Source organism: Ictalurus punctatus, chromosome 20, assembly GCF_001660625.3.
Source record: "Ictalurus punctatus breed USDA103 chromosome 20, Coco_2.0, whole genome shotgun sequence".
NCBI lineage: Eukaryota > Metazoa > Chordata > Actinopteri > Siluriformes > Ictaluridae > Ictalurus > Ictalurus punctatus.
In genome coordinates, this window is record NC_030435.2 from 19277075 (window position 1) to 19293092 (window position 16018).

The following is a 16018-nucleotide window of genomic DNA, read 5'->3' on the forward strand; positions in this document are numbered from 1 at the left end:
GATTGTTTTTATTTGTATTTATTTATTTTACAGGTAAAAAGCCCCTATGATCAAATTAGGATATAAAAAAGGGGGTCATGATCTTGGAGCAAATTTATTTGACACATTTGGTCTTGCATGCCTATGGCCAAGTCTACAGCCACTAGATGGCACTGTCGCACGGTGTGGAACTTTTTCTCGCTCTAATAAAAGAGAAACTAATAAAAACTCTAAAAGAGAAGATTTTTTGGAGGGCGGGAGGGTGTTTGTTTTGTCATGTTTTTTTTTTCCGCTCTGCTTTGCATTGGCATTTAACGCCACTGGTGATTCATTGGAAAAAAGACGCTCGCATGTAAACTGGTTTGGCTGGTCCGGGTTCCCTTGAGCAAAAATATCTCTGCAGACCTCCCTATCAGCTATTGGCAACACAAACATGAGCAAACCTACAAATATGAAAACGCATGACGGCATATAAATCTTACCCTTGTTTAACTTTCATAGGCTACACCTACACTCTTTTAGAAAAGAAAAGTTCCATCTAATATTATTATTATTATAATTACAATAATTATTATTATTTAAGGAAATTATATTAGCTATGTACAACGCTAACAAGTTTCCCTTTAAGAAAGAGACGCACTTTTACACGCACACAAACATTTCAGGAACCATTTGGGAGTAGTGTTTATCAACTATTTTGTTCTATATTTCAATTAAAATTAAAAACTGACCGCAGTGTCATGATGTCGCAAAAACTTCCGGTTTTTCAAAGGAGAGATCAGTAGGAATCTCTCCTTGGTAGGCGTGGCCTGCGCCGCACGCGAGGGAACAGGTGTTGAACGTGTTCACCTGTGCGGGAGCGCGCGAGCGTCAGCTTGTTGGACGCTATAGCCTATGTAGGTGTCGGTGCGTTCGTTGCGGCTTTTACTCCGTGAAGTGGTTAAACCAACTGAAAATGTCATGTTACATTTGAAGAATTTGTTTGTGTGGCGTTTGCGGACGTTTTATTCCGTTTCTGTGGGAATCTGTTCACTTTTCTATGGCTAAGAAAAGAACTGAGGCGTCCGGCTACTCGAGATACAGTTAGGTTTTAATGAAAACAGTGACTTGGGCTAGTTTAGAAGTGCCATATTTGATGAGAAACTAGAGAGTGAAATAACAACAACAAAAAATTGTTAATGTATCTAAAAATATATCGAATTTAAAACTGGTGAATTGGGAAGTAGCCTGTTTAATTCTTACAAAGTTGGACCAAATGGACGAAATGAAGAAAATGTCAAACCCAGCCTGCTTTGCCCTGTTACTGACCGCAGTAATTGGTGAGTAAAGTTTAATAGCTTAATAAAACCCTGTTAAGAATAACCTTAGGGTGTGTGTGTGTGTGAGTGTGTGTGTGTGAGAGAGAGAGAGAGAGAGAGAGAGAGAGATAACAGGAAACCACAAGTAGACGAGTGACATTCTTAGAGAGATGACCATGGGCAAGTGTGGTGCAAGAATGAATAGTGATTAATGATTACTCACCCATTAAACACCTGCGTAAAGGAAGTGTTTAAGGTGTGTGCATGTGTGTGTAAATAGTACGCATTGAGATTATGTGCTCCTTATTTTCAGTGTAAATTTGTGCTTGCATCCAGGAGTTGCGTGACAAGTTGGAGCACTGTCTGTTGTATGTTCTTAATGCAGTGGCGTCACAACCACTGTAATATCAATATGAACAGGAAATGCGAGTAGAACAGCCAATGCTTGTGAACACAAAGTAAAAGAGGCAAACAGAAAGTTCTGTTGTGCAGGAACTAAAAACTGAGCAAGTCTGAAAAAGTTTTCAGGTAGCTTGCAGTTGTGTGTGTGTGGGAATGTCCTTGTGTCTGAAAGCTAGTGAGTTGCTAATGTCCTTGTGTTGTTAAAATGTGTAGACACAGTTGAACATTAACTGAGAAGTCAGGTTATTCACCTTAAAATATTTCACCCCCCTCCCCCCCACACTAATCTTTGAAAGCCACAATCACTGACAGTCTAGAGAATGAGAGTCTTCTCTTCTACTAAGACTATACACACAAACCTGTTTCTCCCCTACCCCCACACTGTTCTTATGCCAACATAAATGAATGAGGTTTTACACATTTCTCTTGTGTTGTCTTCTTCAACATCATGCGGCATACACACATTCTGGGACACTACCAGCCTGTGTGTGTGGCGAGTTTATTCAACCCCCTCCGTCCATGGCACTGCGTGCCTTCGCTGAGGATGAGACCCGACTGCCGTGTGAGTTTAAACCACAGGACGGTGCCAAAGTGATACAGGTGACCTGGTCTGCAGAAAAGGCCAAGGGTGTCAAGGAGCAGGTCATCACCAGACACATGACAGAGGGACTTCAAGGTACACGTATACACACACACACACACACACACATATATACCTTGTGTTTAAAAATGCATTCAGATTCAATGTTGCCTTCACCTGAACCTTTGGTGTGTGTGTGTGTGTGTGTGTGTGTGTGTGTGTGTGTGTGTGTGTGTGTGTGTGTGTGTGTGTATAGAGTTTCCTAGCTTCGCAGGCCGTGTGCGCTTCACAAGTTCTGATCCAATTAAAGACTCAACGCTGTTGATTCTGAGCACAAGGGAGTCGGATCAAGCCACGTACACCTGCCACATCACCACTTTTCCTTCAGGGAACTTTGACAGACAAATCAGCCTCACTGTCTGGAGTAAGAAAAGTCTCTCACTGTTTTTTGATGACTTTATCTAACGCATAATTATTCACACAAAAGATTATGAGCAGCAGTCTAAGGAGTGGTTTGGTGAACAATCAAACATAAATATTTATTTTCCATTACCCCAAATATAGTCAGACAGCATAGAGCAGCAAAAGTCTGACATTTGTTGTATTAATTTTGCACTGGAGCTATGATGCTAATGTAACCAATTAGTAATGGAGGTCTATAACTCCTAAAATACTGTATTTTTATACATTAGTATTCATTTAGACATACTCACTTCTCAACATCCTTGCTTCAAATGACATTACATTACATAATCTCGTTTACATTTTTATAAAATACCCCTGATAATCTGAATAAAAATGGCTGCATTTATAGAAATGCCTCCAAGTATCATACTATATACTTTTTCCTTACACCACAGTGCTGTTGAGTTCCTGATTCCAAATGATCAGAGGGTGTTGATTTATTTTCTATAGCAGTAGCTCTGACAGTAGTGCTGGATACATGGCAAATCACATATTAATGCATTCATTTTAATACAAAATGTTTATTTATAAATGATGTGATTGTTGATATGGTGAATATTTTTTAATTAATTAATTAATTTATTTATTTTTGCAAGGACCGTTATTTAGCATTAATAGCAGGACTCCAGTAAAGCTAAAGGATAAAGCTGTAATTTGAAGTTTTCTGACGTAAGAAAGGACTGAAATTTTTGTTGTATTATCAGTTGTTTATAGCTGTTAAACAACATGGACTAAATTATTTCATGGATATTCAACAACATTATAGTTAACTATAAATGGTTAAAACATGATGTAACGCTTTAATAAATAAAATTAAAAAATGTTCGGATTGGCAAATTGCTGTTTTAGAAAAATAATGAACTTTGTGGTGGTAAGAGTAGCTCTGCTTTTATATCAGTAACTCTGCTTTATATCTTTCATACCACTTTATTGATTTATTTTCCCATAAGAGCATGGCGCATTGTGTTTTATTCCTTTCATGTCACCCACCCTTACTTCCATTGTACGTTATTCCATTGTACGTTATCTTTGTTGTTCCAGTCCGAAATCGGAGAAAAATTTGTGAACTTTTTGACAAAACATTCTAATCTTTTGAGTTGTCTCATGCAAATACTTAACATTCTTATGTAGTTTTTACATACAGTTGGTCTCCTGTTTTCATGAAACAGGTGCACAAAAAGCCTAATTAGAGGATCGAATACAAGGAAAAGAGGCTAAATACCTCTGTTCCCGAGATGTGGGACACCTGGCCTAGCTGTGATAGTACAGTATTCATACAGCAACAATCTTTAATATAACTTATTTTCATGGACGGTCTAAGATGTATCAGATGTATTGTTCAGCAGCAGTTTTGCTTTTTTCCTACAGTGCAGGGACGTGCAGAGTTCCTTAGGAGAAGGGGCTAAAAAGTGTGTGTAAAATAAAATAAAAACAAATTAATATAAATGGCTATATTACCAAAGAGCCAATTTTACTACTTTAACTACTTTACTAACTTTAATTTAACTACATATTCTTATCACCCTGGTAGACATTGTACTGTAAACAGACTGTGTGTGGTCACAGTAATGAATATGAGAATGACACTGCTAATATAACCTTATGGTATTCTATTTTTACATTTATAGAAATAATTACAATAAATCTTTTAGTGGAGAGATGAATCCAAATAATCTTTAAAAGAAAATGTAAACATTGTGTGTATATATATAAAAAAAAAAAAAGCTGCAGTATTACCATCCACAAATGTAGTAACACACCCACTGTATGTTGCCTGTTGTAAAAGTCAATAAAACTATTAATTAGTTTGGCAGCAGCACTTTGATTTTCATAAAACTGCAGCACTGCTTGCTGAACTGGCTTTTTAGTCTCAAAGCTGGTAATTTTTGCCTTCTAAATTTCTTTTTGAACAGATAAATTGACATTGTCATGATCTTCTATCACCATTTTTTTTTCTAATCACTTTGGCTACATGACTAAATTTACCATATTAGTAACAAGGGGCAAGTTACTACATGTATATAGCGTCCTTTGAACGTTCTCCAACTGAACTAAATGGTTTTCATTTATATAAAAAAACAAAACAATGTAACACTGACTATCACTGTAAACATATGATGCCTTTTATTGCAACTATCTGTCTATTAGCTCACCTTTTTCACCCATTTTGATAAAGAAGCTGTCCCTTTTGCTGCATCCTTCAATTTTACTCAAATTTTCTGCCATCTCTGTTTGGCATCGTGCCTTTACTATAACATAATATAACATACATATAATACAACAAGGCTATCTGTTGTAGATCTGTTGCTATACGACTGTAGACTCGTGTCGGACAGATAAATAGGAAAATTCTGACGTTATTGTGATTAATTTGCTACTGTTTTGTGCACGCTCTCATGTTAATTTGAATTCAAATGCTTTTTACCTTGTATAATTGTTTAATTAATGTTGAAAGGGGTACTTTTAAAATGCAGGGGTTCGAGCCCCCAGAGGGCCCCCTTCTGCACGTCCCTGCTACAGTGGTTTACTAAACTGCTTAATTAATGTGTCTTGTGGGCTAACAGTCAACATGTGTATATTGTAAGTCATATTTAAAGTATAAAAAGTCTCAAAATGCTCAAACATTTTTTTTCTGTGAACAGTCAAGTGGGATCAGTAAACTAGCTTTAACAAGACCTGAAAACAGAACTGGAGATGGTTAGATATCACAAAATGTATCAACGTGTTTAGGGACATGGAGAACATTAATCACAATGAAAACCATTCAGAAATTAGAGATACAAAGACATGACAAAATAATGAAAGGAAAAATAACTAAAATTGCCAGAGAGATTTTTAAAAATCTAAAACAAGGAGCAAGGGGTGTGGAAAAAGTCCCAGGAGGCAAGTGAAATAAACACATTCAGAAATATCACTTTGATTGTTAAACTGTTAATATCTTAACGCACTTTTTTTTTTTTTTTTTTTTTTTACCATTGCATTACCACCATAACTTGCATTAAATGTTTTTTTTTTTTTTTTTTAAACTTTTGATGTTGGTTATGCAAACATTTGCACTGTAAATATACTTTGCATGTATTTTGTTCCTTAGGGGCAAACAAATCTTTTTGCTTGGCTCCTTTTTCAACTTAACATGAGATCTAATATTCAAAAATCATGTTTAAATATTGCAGGAGGCGAAATTGATTATTTCGTTTCCAACCTCTCTTATTTTATACTTGCACTGTGCCCACTGTGACATCAGGACAATATAGCATGTATAGGAAGTGTTTTTGTGGGAAAAATATTGTTTATATCGCTAATAACGCAGCTGAAGGTCAACTTTGCTTGATATTTTAAATTAGTGTGGCCATAGCATGTGTCAGAATGACATACTTTTGCTAGGTAGTGAGAAGAAAATAAGTTAAAACATTCCTCTCCTGCTCTTCAGGGATTCCCATCTCCACACTGGAACCGGTCATCCTGGAGGAGGGTCAGTCATTCCGAGCGGCTGCCACCTGCCGTGCGATTGGTCTCCCTCCACCACGTCTTACCTGGGACACCGATGTGCCCGGCCAATCACAGAACAGGAGCTCAGAGGACGGGGTAGTCACCTCCCAGTACTCGCTGCACCCTCTGCGCAACATGAATGGCCGCAAACTGGACTGCCTGGTGTGGCACCCTGCTCTAGAGCACCCCCGCAGGCTGAGCAACACACTGGTCGTGCACTGTGAGTCCACTTTAATGCCTACTCCAGACTATTTGGCATAATGCTACTTCTCTGTAGAGTTCTTTGCTTCCTAAAAAAGGGTTCTATGTGTAGATTTAACCTTTATAACTGTACTTTGTATGTCTAATTTTGCTCATCTGAATTTCTGGGAAAGGTTCACAAATTAATTGGCAAAATGATCTTTTTTTTTTTTTAAATTCTGTATTGTATTTATTTATCCTCATGAGCCTGCAATGTTTCTTAAGATGATATCATTTCCTCCCAAATCACTTCCTGTTTGATTTCTTTGCATAATATCAGGTACTAGAAAATACAAATAATAAGGAGAAATCAAAATTCCTGCAAGATCATGTTTGTAGTCATGTGGATATGCAAGACCTCACTTTTAATATTATATAAACATTTGTCAAGTGACCTGGAAAGGGGTTTATTTACTATATAATCTTGTCTAGACTAATTGTCTGACTGCAGTTTGTCCTGTAGTTTAGCTAGCTGAATTTAGCATCCACAATATTTGAAGGCAGAAGCTTTATTTAACCTTCTGGCACCATAAAGTTCCCACCTATTGTGTTTGACATAACTGCTAAGTTTATTAGGCCAACACCTACATTTGCTAGTTTATGCTTGTTAGTGCTGGTTTAACTAGGCATCGTGGTAAACTACCAGAACATTACTGGTCACAGCCAGAATACATTATGCTGGTAAAAAAAAAACAAACTACAATCTGTAATTAGCTATTCTGGTCTATTATAGCAGTCTGAGTGCGTTACGCTGCCCTGTGTTGCAGCATGAAGTTTGAAAAGATGTGGTTGGCTGATATCATGTGTCTTGGAGGAAGCATGTTGTAACCTTCACCCTCCCTGGTTGTTAGGTGTTATGTGGTAGGGGAGGGCTGGCTGGTGGGAGGTAATTGGCAGGTGACCAAATTGGGGGGGAAAGTTTTACACACTGTAACAAAAGACATTCACATAAATTAACTAGAACATGCCAATGGTTATGCAGACCTTTGAGCTGGGTAATAAAATTGCTGCTTAGTTTCTTTGTTGCTATACTATTGTGACTGTATGGCGTAATAGTCTTAAACAGGAAGACACCATTCAGTGAACATGAAATTACGTTTTGTAGCTGTAAAAGAGGTTCAGGTGTCACACAAAAACAAAGGCAATGCAAATCTTTGCACTTAGCTGTAACTATGAAAACAAACTTCAAACAGCAAGTTGATTGGTGGAAAAAAAAAAAGTGAGCTGTTTTCCTCACAAGGCAATAAACAAGGTGTTAATGGGGTGAGTGATATCCTCTTATAAGGACAGTTGGGGAAAATTAATGGATGCGAGTCTGTTGAATCTTTGGCCTCAATGTGTAATAAGTGTCTGTGTGTGTTTAGTTCCTCCTGATGCTATGGTTTCTGGTTACGATCAGAGCTGGTCAGTCAATCAGAAGGGAGCTGAGCTCAAGTGCGAGGGTGTAGGAAATCCTCAACCACACAACTTCACCTGGACCAGGTACATCCTGCCTGTCTCTGTCTACCAGTGTGTGTTTGTGTGCGTGTTTGTATTTGCGCTACAAAAAACCTGACTTCCTGGCTGTCATGTCTGTCTTTGCATTTCATTGTCCACAACACTGTTTGTCTTTACCTTCCTCTCATGACTCTCACCACCATTTATCTCCATATGAGCTGTTTGCTAACAAAAATCCATGACACTGCAAGAATCTCTGTACAATCAGGAGAAAATGCACACTCACGCTTTGTTTCACGTCTAATCATACACACACACAAAAGGAATTAAACTCCCTGAGCGCCCCTTATTCAGATGCTCTTTTGAGGGTAAAATAAAAGCCATGGTGTAGCATTACATCCTATTACTAAAGAGACAGTGGGGAGACCTGATTTCACATGAGGTGAGAGGGGGTGGAGGGGGGATAGATAGAGAAAACAGTCAGCAAGAGAAGAGACAGAGGAGAGGAGGAGGGAGGAGGACAGGGAGACGCTTCCTAAGCCTTAAATGACAGTGCTCTACTTTAAATATCATTTCAATGGGCACCAAAAGACAGGGTTTTAGTTTGATTAGAGAGGGTATATCAAGAGTGAAGTCTGCACATGCGAACTTAACAATCTTTCATCTTTCAGGTTAGACATTATAGCAGGCACAGCCTTGGTCAAGAAAGTCTGTCTTTTTGTTCCCAAAAACAATGCAGAGTGTCTGCACTTAGTGACACACATCTTCAAATATGCAAAATGCTCTCAAGCTTTGGGCTGGTCAGTTTCTTGGCGTATCATGGTTCTGGTATTCATGATTACATTTTAGTGTGCAGTTGTCATTATCACACAATTGTAATTAATTATATAATGACAATAGAAAGGAAATATTCTGTGTGTTTGTGATTGAAGATGTGGAACCTGAGAACCCTGATTTTATTGTGTACATGGCAATGTGGCCCCTTTCACTACAACAATGGGTTCTTTCTGACGTTTGTGTGTGTGCGTGCATACACACAGTATCGGGGTGTGTCTTCTGCACAGCAAAGTAGCTGTGTAAAGGATTTTAAGGCTAAAAGACATTGCACTCATGTTCAGTGCATTAGTCAAAGATGCTTATTACAGGCCTAGGGAACAAAGAAGAAAGATATTCAGGCTGAAGTCGTTTATTATTTCGTAGATCTGCTGGCCAAATGACAAGATGCACCACAAATAGAAATTAGAATATTAGTATTATATGCAATGGAGGAAATGACTCACTTGAATCAAAAGCTCAGCTGAATCAAAGTGCACATTTACACTCTCAGAAAAAAGTGCTGTAAACTGTAGATTTCCTTGTCACTCTTGGTGACACCTTTACCTTTTGTATCTTAAATGTGTTTCTTTAACCTTGATATAGTTTTATCTTTAAAAGAGTTAAGGTGCATAATTGGACTGTAATTACCATATAGAGTAAATATTTAAAGGTACACTATATGCACTCTTCTAGGTAAAAGATATGTCTTAAAGGTGCAGAAGGTGTATGTTTGACGGTACCACCGCTGTGACAAGGAATTGTAAAAAAAATTTCTGAGAATATTGACTTGCATGACTGTGTGTATGTGAGATTCTGATCTCTGTTTGCTTCATGTTTGTCTTATAAAATTATTTAACAATATTAATTTCTTGCCTTCATGATGCTTATTATATAAACATCTTAAAGGTAGTAAAAAAAAAAAGTAAATAAATCAATATCAATAATAATTCAATATTTTAATAAGAAAAACGTACATAACTAAACAGTGTTAAAATACCGATCAAAAGACATTCAGGGACTTTGTATCAAATTATGTAATAAATATGTAATTAAACATGATTAACTGATTTTATTTTTATTTATTTTTTCCAGGAAGGGTGGGGTTTTGCCCAAGGACGTATCTGTGGAGGGGAACAGGCTCGTTTTCACTCGTCCCCTAAATAAAACTGATGAAGGAGTGTATGAATGTGAGGCCAGAAACACAGTGGGATCGGTGAAGACAGAAGTTAATGTCAAGATCCCAGGTAAGGTCAGCTCCCTCTATGACCTCTGCTATGTGACATTGTGATTTACTTTGTCGGTGTTAAGTAAATTAATTAAAATTATGCACATGATTAGTGACCTACATAATCCCTGTGTCCAAAATTTTGCCTCATGCTTTAGAACCTACAAATAACAAAGTGGGTATTTGCTACCATTTAAGGTATATCATTTGGGCACTAACCTACTGTAGTGCATTGTGGGATTTCATGAGCATATGAATATTCTTCACTATGGTTACAAAATCACAAAACTCCCAAAGTAGTGTACCTTTCCTTGTTTGTGAGGTGGTACCTTTTAGTACGTCTTTTACAAGGGAAGGTATTGATGTAGTGTACTTTACTTTGCAGTAGTCCTTAATATCCAATTGTTTATTTTAAATGATTTTTAAAGGTGCTCTCTATTCATACTGCCACCTGAAAGGTAAATAATAATGGTACAAAAGATGTACCTTCAAGGTTCCTAACCCAGAAACAAAAAGAGGTTGTTGGGTACCTTTTTTCTGAAAGTGTATAGTGAGAAGGTTCTGGCTTCACGTATCCTACAGCCCACTCTTCCTCAGATTTGAGTGCTTTCTGTATCACACCACAAACAAGTGATGTTCTTTAAATGGATGGTGAACTTTAAGAAAACCCTTGCCCTTTATTACAAAACAGTCTGTCTTGTGATTTGGAAAAACTAGGATTTTCCCTTTCACTTCAGCTTCCTCTTCCTGTAAGAGCAACTGTCGCCTTCAGTCATGGGACAGTTTGTATGTTTCTGTAATGGACAACTGTAGTAAGATTAGTCAAAATGATTAATCAAATGAAAGTCTGTGCTTAATGAAAGGATTTAATGTGACACTTTTACTTAAGTTCTTAATAAACTATTCACAGTACTGTCAATGTTCGCTTCTTAAATTACATATAAGAAGATAATTAAATTGAATGTTAATACATTTCTTAAAGCAAGCAGTGAATCAGACTACTGTAAAAGTTCTGTAAAACATATTGAAATAATAATTTATCACCTGATGGCTATTTATTAGGCATTCGTGTACACACATTGCCCCCATATGGTAGAAATAATGCATTTCAACTTTTTTCTTCCCCTCACATTTCAAGTGACCAAACCTTCCCAGCTCGAGGCCTCTTTCAACAACCTCCTCCTTATCATAGTGGGTGGAGCTGCTGGGGCTTTAGTAGTCGTCATGGCGATTATCATCCTTCTGGTTACCTGCCACCATAGACGCAGGACCAGGAAACTTAAAAGTGAGCTCACAGAGAAGAAGTGAGTCTGTCATCCTTATGAGCAACACTTAAATAATACAAATCTGGCGAACATTTTATACAATAAAATATAAAGTGTAATTATAATGTTCCTACTATTGCAAATTCACCTCTCTTTGTCTACTCTTTTTCTTTCAGGGAAGAGATCAATAATCTTTCAAGACAGAACTCTATGAGGAGACTTAACTCAGTCAGTACTGACCCCAGGATACAGGTACCGTTGTCTAATGTGTAATTTTTAATAGTACCTGAATTTTTTTGGTGTACTAGTTATTTTATAAGTCCATGAAACTACTACAATGGCCTAAGAACTTTATTTATTATTATTATTATTTTTTTACACATGTACAGGTATATATCTATGAACAGACATGACTATAGAGTTTGCGAACACCCCTCCATCCCTAGTCGCTAGCAGCAAAAAAATGCACACATTTGTCAGTTAGATAGGAGTTGGTTTTCAGTATCTGAGTTTTGATTTGCTTTGTCATTTTCTCTAAACCTGCCAAAAAAAACACCCATGATTTTGTTTCTTCCTAACTTGTCAAGATAGCTAGCTAACCACTAGTAAACTAGCTAAATCCCACAAGTGGGATTTTAATATTTGAGTTTTCATTTGCATTGTTTGCAAACCTGACAAACTATATCATAACCATGATCACATACGTCGACTAGCTAACTTCTAGTAGGGACAAATTCATTAATTTAAAATTTCTATTCTGAATTTATCTATTTCTGTAAAGCTGCTTTGGGATAATGTCCATTGTTAAAAGCGCCATACAAATTTAAAGGTAATTGAATAGTAAAGCCATTGTGCATTTGTCACAGGTAGACACACATGGGATTCTACTATCCAAGTCTCAGTTTATATTCTCAACAATTTGTTTAACATTACCCACACCTATCATATCTTTTCATCTCCAACCTTAGTTACCAAGCTAACAAGCCTAGTACATAATGTGCTGGTCTATTATTTTGCACATTCACAGAAATAAAAAGAAAAATGTGAGCTCAGGATTGTTGTAGCAAATTTGGCCCAAACAACTCTCTATAAAATTAGAACCTCAATTCAAGGTGAGTTAAGTGGTTAAAAAGGTATGTTTTTAAGGTTTCAGGGGGTATTTTATTAACTGTGAGCAATCATCCTAAACCTTAAATGATTGCTGGTTAGATCATCCAGTATTATTAATGATTAGCTCATGGAATTATTTCTAACCTACTTTCAATAAATAAAAGCTGTGTTTGTGTTGATGGTACGTGTGAACATGGAGGCAATAATGCTATAAATACAACATGAACGCAGACACCTGGCGTGTGATAATGGACAAGTTCCTGCATTAGTAAACACAAAGCTTGTATTGTTTGGAATGGAAGCTTTTCCGGTAGTGTCTGGGTAACATGGCATAGGCTTTAATTGCTTTAAAACAATAGTGCTCCTATGCTTAAAAAGATAAGCCCAATTAAGTTGTCTCGGAAGTGTTTTTGGCTTTTTGCTTAATTCCAGCTTTAGACATGTATGAACCAGGTCATCAAGGGCAGTGTTAAAAACCACACACAGATGTGCCAAAGGCTGTCAAACAAGAATGTGGATTGGCTTGTTTGCCTCAAAGACTGAAACATGAACTTCATTGCACGAGCACAACAAATGTACATGGATGTACAGTGATATGAGATCTTATGTTGTCTCACCTTGTGTGTTTTTGTAGACTGAAGAATCCACCCTAATCAGGATGAGCTCTCCTATAAAAAGCAGTGTCTTTTCACTAGAGGTACTTTATCATGTGCGATTGCAATGTCCAGACAGCTCCTGTAATCATTGTTTTATGTAATAATATAGTGGGTGACATGCAATAATTTTATGATGCGAAAGTGAAACCCGAGCCATGTGATGCTGACTGCAAGCACTTGTTCATCAGGAGAATTCCATCATATGTGAGCACAGAGATGGGTTCAGAGAAGGAGAATACGACAGCCTCGGCCGTCCAGCCATCTACCCGTCTTGCCACTTCGAGCGAGGGAGCGGGAGGAGGAAACAGACAGAGGTGGAGAATCAAGACCACATTCAAAGAGTGGCATCCTATGTAAAGAACTATAGTATGACTTTGGTGAGGCTTCCTGTACACACCTGTGTACAGTATACATGCATGTGTTAATGCCATTTACACCACAGCACTGTAGAATTCTCAAATCTGAAAGTGTGGATTAATTTTCTGTAATAGCAGTTCTGGCAATAGTTCTGGCTGTAATTTAGATGATCGGTTTTTATTCATATCCTCATTCTAATATGTTATCATTTCTATAGTAACAACTCAATCACAGGGACTTCTATGGCAATATCTTCACATAATAATAATAATAATAATAATAATAATAATAATAATAATAATAAAAACTAATAAAAAACAGACTTAAAAAAACATTATTTAACAATGAAAAAAGTATAATCATTTAAATTGTGAAGCTTTCTGTTAGATGTCTAACTTTTATGGGAGGAGTCTATAGTTTTAGTGCTTTGAATCAGTCAGTCAAGACAAAAAGTCTTTGTGCTTTCTTGGTCAAATGACAAGCTATGTTTGAGAGAGAGAGAGCGAGCATAACCTTAAATATAACTACAAATGATTAAAAAGTATGGCATCGTTCACTAATAAATTAAAAATGGAATAGTTGGCAAGTCACTGTGGTACAAGAGGGAAAAACACTTTGGGGCATGCTGTTATAGGAAAATAATCCACTTTGGGGTGTTAACTCCACTGTTTCTGCATGTTTTATTCATTACATATTAATAATAATTATTTGTAATATTAAAGATTCAATACTGTATATACGATGAGTTTATCAAAGGTACATTCTTGGTCAGATCAGATAATGATGCATGTATCTGATCAGATGATGGACAAGGAAATGTTGGTTAAGAAGGAATGATTTGAGTTTTTCTTTAATGTTTTAGTCTTAAATATTGCAGTGTATAGGTAAAGTCTGTACATACAGTGTTTCTAGAGGCAATGTGCTCATGACAAGTGTAAAAAATGTTTTTTTAAAAAGAAGCACATTGCAGTTTGTGTGCTGGATTACTGCTTCCAGCTAGTTTAAAAACTGTGTTAAACAGGCTCATTAACCTGAGCATTACCTTTCACAGTGCTATGTGTAGGCGTCTAGGCCAATTGCAGAAGACAGTTATTACAGTATCTTGCCATAATCCAGCCACTCTTATTCCTGTTTCTATCACCACTTAAAAAATGCAGAGTAAAACTGCTTGCCTTAACTATTCATTAACCACTGTGTGAAAATGGTGTATGAGAAATGCTAGCTAACTGTATAAATGCAGTTTTGCTCATGGTCACTTGGACACAAAGCAGCTGAGTGTTCAGGAAATGTCATTTCAATTTCGGTGGCTGGGTTGACGCAGGTAACGTCAGCATATAACTCTTTCTTTTGTAGTAGTAAATACACCACTAATGCTATAAATGCAGTAATAGTAAGAATGTAATTATGAAAATGAGTTGTTTGGGACTCTGGAGGAGCAACTTGATCTTTCTCTTTCTCTTATTTAGGATGCAGAACTTTGCAGGGACCAGAGCCCTCCACCCTTGTCCATTAGCTCAGGGGGTTCAAGAGAAAGAGGGACGGGAAACGACGTATGGGGACAGAGAGAAGGCATGCCAGAGGGAGAGGAGGGAGATTGTACCTCAGACTCGCATCAGATTTCAGAGGCAATCTCAAACTACTTCCACTACAGCAACGGTGTCCTCCAGCCAAAACCCCACCCAAACGCTATACTACTGCACAAACGTGGTCAGATCATATAATGATGAAGCGAAAGTGCTTCTACACAGCAAGTCATTCCTGCAATCTTTTCAGGCCACCAGTAATGAGCTTTGGGGTCAAGTGGAGCTCATCCTGCTTCCTGCTTCATCTGACCAACAAATTAATTCAACACTCCCTGGTGCACGTGTTAATACCATAAGCAGGTTAGCACATCGAGATCAATGGTCACTTCAGCTTTTTACTCTACTCACAGGGTCATGGGTCATCTACAGGTCATCTGCAGTCTACAAGTCCAGATGTGGATCCATCAAGAGATTTAAGCAGATCAACAACTTGTTAAAAGCCTGAGCTGATGAATGCATCCAAATATGAACTAGCACCACTTATGTACTGTAGCAGTTCCTCAGTTGGGTCTTGTGCCTACATTTGGAAAATTGCCTGATTTTGCCTGAAATGTTACTCTTTGATATCTGCTGATACTTTTTCCACAATTGATAGGTCCTTCTGAATACAAGACAAACTTTCATATATACACCTTATTCAGAACAGCATAAACTTTTGAAGTACATCTGTTCAAAAGAGGTAAATCAGCTGGGTAATTAGCCAGTTACTTTCATAATCGATTTCCTTGCATGTATTTTGCAAAATGATGGTCAAATGTTTATTAAAAAAGTGTCTTCTTTTAAAAAGATTAAAAACAAAAACAGAGCAGATGGAATGGAGGTGTGATGGACAACCAACTAGTATTTCAGGACACAAACTCTTCACGCTTTCTGGGGGTTTTTTTTCCTTCTTTTTTTCTTTCTTCATATATAAAGTGTTTTGCTGAGACTGACAATTTAGGACCTGTTAAAATTACACACATTTGTTTTGAATTTCATGTCCATGGAGAATTAAATAGGCTACTGAGTTTACGGCATGTGAATGAACAGCATTTGGAAACGTGAGTGATTTATAAGAAGATTTACAGAAATCTCTACAGCTAATAATGAAGGCGGGACATTAGACAGTTTATCTAG

At 37.2% G+C, this 16018-nt stretch overlaps 1 protein-coding gene across 3 annotated transcripts; it reads left to right on the forward strand.

The window, feature by feature from the left end:
• Positions 1-797: 797 nt before the first annotated feature.
• Positions 798-15721, forward strand: nectin4b (nectin cell adhesion molecule 4b). Of its 3 annotated transcripts, none has more exons than XM_047162803.2 (11): positions 798-1298; positions 2161-2355; positions 2516-2683; positions 6155-6433; positions 7818-7935; positions 9799-9950; positions 11070-11235; positions 11373-11448; positions 12941-13003; positions 13151-13315; positions 14786-15721. In XM_047162803.2, exons 1-11 carry the CDS (start codon positions 1235-1237, stop codon positions 15038-15040), a joined length of 1701 nt encoding a protein of 566 aa, XP_047018759.1. In that variant the 5' UTR covers positions 798-1234; the 3' UTR covers positions 15041-15721. The 3 variants fall into 3 exon arrangements, with proteins under 3 accessions (XP_047018759.1, XP_017350904.1, XP_017350903.1); XM_017495415.3 differs by having other exon boundaries at positions 13151-13276; XM_017495414.3 differs by having other exon boundaries at positions 800-1298; positions 13151-13339.
• The last annotated feature ends 297 nt before the right edge of the window (positions 15722-16018 follow it).

Coding starts and splice junctions, on each gene's coding strand:
- nectin4b (XM_017495414.3), top strand. CDS start 1,235: ATGGACGAAATGAAGAAAATGTCAAACCCAGCCTGCTTTGCCCTGTTA. Junction 9,951..11,069: donor AGTTAATGTCAAGATCCCAG/GTAAGGTCAGCT, acceptor TCACATTTCAAG/TGACCAAACCTTCCCAGCTC. Junction 11,236..11,372: donor AGTGAGCTCACAGAGAAGAA/GTGAGTCTGTCA, acceptor TTTTTCTTTCAG/GGAAGAGATCAATAATCTTT.